Raw genomic sequence first — 7,245 nt, 5'->3', positions numbered from 1 at the left:
ATTATTTTAAGGACTCTGAGATAGGAGCTGTTGGAAATTTTCAGAAGAGGCTCACTCTGGCTGCTGCATTGAGAACAGACTGTGGGGGAAAAGAACAGGATATAGACCAGTTAGGAGACTGCTTCAGTGATCAGGTATGCTGGTGGCTTATTGTAGGGCGGTAACAAGACGTGAAAATAGTGACATATGGATGGATTTTGAGTATGTCATACGATACAGAACTTAGAAAATTTGCCAGTGGATTTGTTGGAGGATGTAAGAAACGGGAGTGTTAAGGAAAACACTAGAGTTGATTCTAAGCAACTAGAAGAATGGAGGCACTATTTCTGAAGATGGACTAGGAGGGGCAGGAACCAGAAATTTAGCTTTGGACATATTAGATTTAAGATGCCTATTAGACACCTAAATGGAGATGTCAGGTAAGTGGGTAGATATATGAGTTTGCAGTTCAGAAAAAAGATCTGGGCTGGAGATAGCAATTTGGGAGTTTTTAGCTGATCATGAGGTGACCAGGGGTGTTTGACAAATTATACAGGGCCTTTAAAACTTCAAAACATTACCTAGGGAGTGAATGTAGACTAAAAGAAAGGGGCCTATGGTTGAGCCCTGGACATCTCAACATTTAGAGGTTAGAGAGGAAAGGAGGAACCAGAAAAGCGGATGGAGATGGAGCAGGGCAGCACTTTGGTAAGGACAACCGGGAGAAAACACGTAGTATCCCAGAAGCTAGACGAAGAAAATATTTCAAAGAGTAATAAACTGTCAGATGCTGCTGACATGTCAAGTAAGATGAGGACTGATATATTTAGCAACACTGAGGTCATCAGTGACCTTAATAAAAGATGTTTTGGTTGGGTGGTCGGGGTAAAAACTTGGAGTGAGTACAAGAGAGATTGGGGTCAAAAAAAACTATCTGTAAAAATTCACTTCGGGACTTCCCTGGTGGTCCAGGGGTTAGGACTCTGCACTTTCACTGCCGAGGGCACGGGTTCGATCCCTGGTCAGGGAACTAAGATCCCACAAGCCGCGCACAGCGCAGCCAAAAAAAATTCATTTGTAAGACAATTGGCTAACATTGACCACTGACTGGGTATTATTATGGAATTATCAATTTTTAAAGGCATGATAATGTTATGTTTAACATTAAACATATCCCTTATCTCTTGAGTTATATATTGAGGTATTTATGCATGAACGGATATGATGTCTGGGATTTATTTTAATTTAATCCTTTGGAGGTGCAGAGAGAAAGGAGGGGTGGGGTAGAAAGTATACATAAAACAGACTGGCCTTATTTATGTTGACAATTATTGAAGCTGGGTGATGCATACATGTCAGTTTCCTATACTGTACTTTTGGTTTGGAAATTTCCATAATAAAATTTTTTTTTAAAAGTAAAAAAAAGAGGAGAAATTAGAAATAGCTCATGCTTTTTAATGAACTTTTAAGAAATAATTTTACAGGAGATGATATTGAACTGTTTTTGTGTCTTTGAAAAACTAAAGAATGAAGAGCTTGTTTTTTTTTTTTTTTTTTTAAAAACAAGACGTCCCTTTATTTATTTATTTTTTTGACTGTGCCATGCAGCTTGTGATATCTTAGTTCCCCAACCAGGGATCAAACCCGGGCCCCCCGCAGTGGAAGCGCAGAGTCCTAAACCTGGACCACCAGGGAATTCCCAAGAATGAACAGGATAATCTGAAATCTATTTTAACTGGCTAATCTTTGTTTAAAGAGTGAATGAGGGGCTTCTCTGGTGGCGCAGTGGTTAAGAATCCGCCTGCCAATGCAGGGGACACGGGTTCGAGCCCTGGTCCGGGAAGATCCCACATGCCGCGGAGCAACTAAGCCTGTGCACCACAACTACTGAGCCTGCACTCTAGAGCCCACGAGCCACATCTACTGAAGCCCGCGTGCCTAGAGCCCATGCTCTGCAACAAGAGAAGCCACCGCAATGAGAAGCCCGTGCACCACAACAAAGAGTAGCCCCCGCTCGCCACAACCAGAGAAAGCCCGCGCGCAGCAACAAAGACCCAACGCAGCCATAAATAAATAAATAAATTTATATTAAAAAAAAAAAAGAGTGAATGAGACTCCAACTGCGGTGAGTAACTTTCAGAATAGCTGAGATTGACATGCTTAAGAGTAAAACATTAGACCAGGATTTCCAGCTTTATAATCCTATGGTTTTGATTTCCCTCATTTTTGGAACAGGCCCTACTTGCGTCTGAATACAGATGGCAGGGTACAGCTGTAGAATAAGTAGTAGCTGCTACCCACCACTAGAGGGACCCTCTGACCGTCTAGTGCACCCACTCAGCAGCTGCCTGAGTATATGTTGAAGAGTGACGAGGTATGCAAAAGCTTTGAAGTTTCATTAGGTCCCATTTGTTTATTTTTATTTCCATTTCTCTAGGAGGTGGGTCAAAAAGGATCTTGCTGTGATTTATGTCATAGAGTGTTCTGCCTATGTTTTCCTCTAAGAGTTTTATAGTGTCTGGCCTTACATTTAGGTCTTTAATCCATTTTGAGCTTATTTTTGTGTATGGTGTTAGGGAGCGTTCTAATTTCATTCTTTTACATGTAGCTGTCCAGTTTTCCCAGCACCACCTATTAAAGAGGCTGTCTTTTCTCCATTGTATATTCTTGCCTCCTTTATCAAAAATAAAGTGACCTTATGTGCGTGGGTTTATCTCTGGGCTTTCTATCCTGTTCCATTGATCTATATTTCTGTTTTTGTGCCAGTACCATACTGTCTTGATTACTGTAGCTTTGTAGTATAGTCTGAAGTCAGGGAGCCTGATTCCTCCAGCTCCATTTTTCTTTCTCAAGATTGCTTTGGCTATCCAGGGTCAGTTTTTGCACAGCAAAGGAAAACATAAACAAGATGAAAAGACAACCCTCAGAATGGGAGAAAATATTTGCAAAATATTTGCAAATTTTGGATTAATCTCCAAAATTTACAAACAGCTCATGCAGCTCAATATAAAAAAAACAAACAACCCAATCCAAAAATGGGCAGAAGACCTAAATAGACATTTCTCCAAAGAAGATATCTATATTGCCAACAAACACATGGAAGGATGCTCAACATCACTAATCATTAGAGAAATGCAAATCAAAACTACAATGAGGTATCAACTCACACCAGTCAGAATGGCCATCATCAAAAAATCTACAAACAATAAATGCTGGAGAGGGTGTGGAGAAAAGGGAACCCTCTTGCACAGTGGGTGGGAATGTAAATTGATACAGCCACTATGCAGAACAGTATGGAGGTTCCTTAAAAAACTAAAAATAGGACTACCATACGACCCAGCAATCCCACTACTGAGAAAGCCATAATTCAAAAAGAGTCATGTACCACAATGTTCACTGCAGCTCTATTTACAATAGCCAGGACATGGAAGCAACCTAAGTGTCCATCGACAGATGAATGGATAAAGATGTGGCACATATATACAATGGAATATTACTCAGCCATAAAAAGAAATGAAACTGAGTTATTTGTAGTGAGGTGGATGGACCTAGTGTCTGTCACACAGAGTGAAGTCAGAAAGAGAAAAACAAATACCGTATGCTAACCCATATATATGGAATCTAAAAAAAAATGGTTATAAAGAACCTAGGGTCAGGACAGGAATAAAGACGCAGACCTACTAGAGAATGGACCTGAGGACAGTGGGAGGGGGCAGGGTAAGCTGGGACAAAGTGAGAGTGGCATTGACATATACACACTACCAAATGTAAAATCGATAGCTAGTGGGAAGCAGCAGCATAGCACAGGGAGATCAGCTCGGCGCTTTGTGACCACCTAGAGGGGTGGGATAGGGAGGGTGGGAGGGAGGGAGATGCAAGAGGGAAGAGATATGGGGATATATGTATATGTATAGCTGATTCACTTTGTTATAAAGCAGAAACTAACACGCCATTGTAAAGCAATTATACTCCAATAAAGATTTTTTTTTTTTTTTTAAAAAGAGTGACGAGGTAAGGGTAGCAGAAAGATCATTTTTTTTCCCTACCACATGTTCAGATTCAATTCCTTTTTGGGAAAAAGTCTTCTCCTTACCCAGCCTAAAGGAGGGCTGAGCCTGTGGCTTAAACTCAAATTCAAAACTTTTGAGAATACCCAATTCCTCCTTTATTCCAATTACTTGTTCTATCATAAAGTTGTTTTCCTTTTTATTACCATCACAATTCTCTCCCTTCCTCTCCCGTTGATACCACCACCATCCTAGACGCAGATCACCTCACACCTAAATTATTACAATCTAAACTGTCTGCTTTTTCTATCCACTGTGATAGAACTTTGTCAACAGATTAGTTTCGGAATTTTGTTTTGATCGTGTCCCACTTAGGGACAATAACGTTCTATGCTTCCCCATTGCCTACAGTTTAAAATAAAAATCCCTCAGCTTGTATCAGTCAGGGTTTCCAGTGTTGCCTCCACCTATACTTATTCCAATATTCTGACTCAGTTCTCCCTCCACCATTGCTTTCACCATGATCTCTTCCTTGTTCTCTAAAACAGATCATTCTCATACCTCTAGGCCCTTGTGCTCAAGTGAAACTTTCCCCAACACTTCAGGCCCACAATAACCTCTAATCTTCTTCGACCTTTATACTCTGTATCACTCTTTCAGAGAACTGAAATCCTTAACTGTATCACGTCTAACATGTTGTTTTTGTGTGCACGTATGTGTGTGCTCCTCCTGGACACTATAAACCCTTGAAGGTCAATTACTTCTTTTGACCTTCCACTGCCCCATGCAGTCATGGCTCTTGCTCATTAGCTGCTGCACAAATATTTGTAGAATGACCTTAACAAGGTATGGAATAGTGGTGTGGAAAGGAACATTATTTAGTTTGTTTCTCTCCAAATCTCCCCCATCGCCTTAGAACATCCCTTTTTGTCTAGTTTCCCATTCCAGTAAAATAGCCTAAGCTCAACCTCACAGAAGAGAAAAACACATAGCTGAGGAAAACAGTCTCTATGCTTTTCTAGGAGTGACAGACACCTGGGGCCAGGTCAAGGGAAGGAAAGGCAGAGAATCCTAGGGCCAACCAATCTCAAGCTTGCTTTTCCCACTGTCCCTCTCTCCTTTTCTCCTAAACCTGAGTAGAATTTTGAGCTTTGGATCCCCAAATCCCTAGGCAACAGACCCACATTAATTCCCTTCCTAGTCATTCACAGCTTTTCCTTGTCAAGTTTAAGTTGTTAAGATGGAGGAGGTGACCAGAAGGTAATGAATGAAGCCACTTCTCTCAGCCTGAGTTAGACCGAAGCTGGAGTGAGGAAAAACTGGAAAGGATGCATTTGTTTCAGGGTAACATGAACAAAACTGAGCCTGAGGTAGGTGGGTGGAGCAGATGGTATACGAGAAAGAACCAGGAAGTAGCAAGAAGTCTAAATAACTGATGAAAGTTTAATACATTAAAACCAGGTATTTATCACTTTTATATTGTATTTGCCATTTCTGAACAATACAAAGTAGAGGCAAATAGTGACACTTCATAAAAATGTTGATTCCCCATTCCCTTCCCTAAGACCCAGCCTCCCTCAAATATTCCCTCCCACCCCCTACAGAACTCTGTCCTGAATAAAACACTTAAATACATCATAAATAGTAAATTATGAAAAAAAAAAATAGCAAGAATTGTTTCTTTTCTTCTTGTAAAAAAGAACATGGCAGCAAAGACAGGCAGCCAGAAACTGGCTGGGGGTGTCTAATATAGACAGTTACTCGGGGTATGAGCTAACCTACTATCAAGGCAGGGTGGGACGGAGAGGGGACAGGATGGGGATTCAACAATCTGCCTGAGATGCCAGGCCCCCTTCTTCCCCTGACAGGGGTAGGAGGATCAGATGGAGAACATGGGGAGGAGAGGGATTACACAGCCCCCGTTTCCACGTTCTCTGCATGAAGAGAGGCGGCAGGGAATGTGGCACAGCAATGACCTCACTAAGGCAAGAATCTGCTGGCTCTCCATGAGTTTAAGAGAATATTCTCTAGCCTCACAGTTATGGACTACCTGTTAAACAGACACAGGTGTCCCCTTCTCCATCTCAGCTCCACGAACAGCAGAACGCTGTTGGAAAAGGTGGTAAGAGCAAGGAAGAAATCTCCTTTGGAGAAGAATCTAAAATTCATTTGATAAGTCTTCATATTTAGAAAAACAAGCAGAATACATTTCAAATTGCAAAACAGTAATAATCATTATGGCCTGGCCGTGAGTAGGGTCCTGCCTAGGAAGGGTTCTGACCTTTTAGCCCTATGACTGCCCCACTGTTTAACAAAAGGGGTAAAGATTACCCCACGTCCCACTCTCTCCATTCCTTCAGCTTTCAGAAATTCATTAAGAGAGGAGGAGTTAAAGAGGAGCCGCTCCTGGCAGAGCAGCTTCTGTTTCTCAAACACCAGGGCTCTTCTGAGGGAACCCTATGAATACGCATCTCTCCAATACTTATGGAGTTTTGATCTGAAACTGTCTGGCTTGAAATTGTGTGCTATTTTTCTTTTCCTTTTTTAAGGAACCAAAAGAAGGCGGCTGGGAGGTGGTTAAACACCCTTACCCCCCAAAAAAACTTTACAAAGATTACAGGGGTCTTCTTCCACAGAAAAAGAGCTAAGGTCGGGATAATGTACCAGCCGGTCTGTCCTGAGGAAATTAAGAGTCCAGCTCCTGGTGAAAGGTAGATGAGGGGGAAGAAAACCACCAAGTCCAGCAACCCCACTTCCAATAGGAAGAATGGGGGTTTGAAAACAATTCAGTTGTGGAAGCAAGGCTGGCTAGTTGAAAACTTGTGCCACCAGCTCAGGAGTACAGAGGATGCTGCTGTCCTCAACTGTCCGAGGCACTAACGCCCATTCATGAGGAAGGGGAAGTAGAAGAGGTTCTTCTTCAGGGAGGAGACGGAGAGCTCCCTTAGCCTCCATTACATTTTTTTTGATGACCAAGAAAAAGAAAACTCAGCATTGCTGGGTCAAGGGCTGACATCTTGGGATCACAGAGATGGTAGAATCTTGCTCCAGGTCTTCCGAGGATTTTTGTTCACTGAAAAGGGAAAGGGTTTAAAGTTAAGGATGTGCAGTATGAGACAAGGAGGCAGGAAAGGAATTCAAGTTTCCTTCTAGTTCAGTCTCAGCTTCCAAGTACAAGGTATCAGAAACAAAAATTTTGAAAAGTAAGATTTAGGGGGGCACCCAGTCCCCCTAACCCTGCCAATTACTTTGTTGCTCC

The 7,245-nt window shown here is 41.9% G+C and overlaps 1 protein-coding gene across 3 annotated transcripts in view; it reads right to left on the bottom strand.

Annotated features, from left to right (window-relative positions):
• Window positions 1-5,409: 5,409 nt before the first annotated feature.
• The window catches only part of PIP5K1A (phosphatidylinositol-4-phosphate 5-kinase type 1 alpha), a 37,492-nt gene continuing 35,656 nt past the window's right edge, over window positions 5,410-7,245 (bottom strand). For 2 of the 3 annotated variants that reach the window (XM_059930947.1, XM_059930957.1), the window contains one exon: window positions 6,970-7,059. In XM_059930947.1, coding sequence (XP_059786930.1) covers window positions 7,057-7,059 — 3 coding nt within the window. In that variant the 3' untranslated portion in view covers window positions 6,970-7,056. Of the gene's footprint in view, window positions 7,060-7,245 lie in introns of all 3 variants that reach the window. The other variant, XM_059930965.1, reaches the window with a different exon arrangement.

Source organism: Balaenoptera ricei, chromosome 1 (assembly GCF_028023285.1).
Source record: "Balaenoptera ricei isolate mBalRic1 chromosome 1, mBalRic1.hap2, whole genome shotgun sequence".
NCBI lineage: Eukaryota > Metazoa > Chordata > Mammalia > Artiodactyla > Balaenopteridae > Balaenoptera > Balaenoptera ricei.
This window is presented reverse-complemented; position numbering and strand designations above follow the sequence as displayed.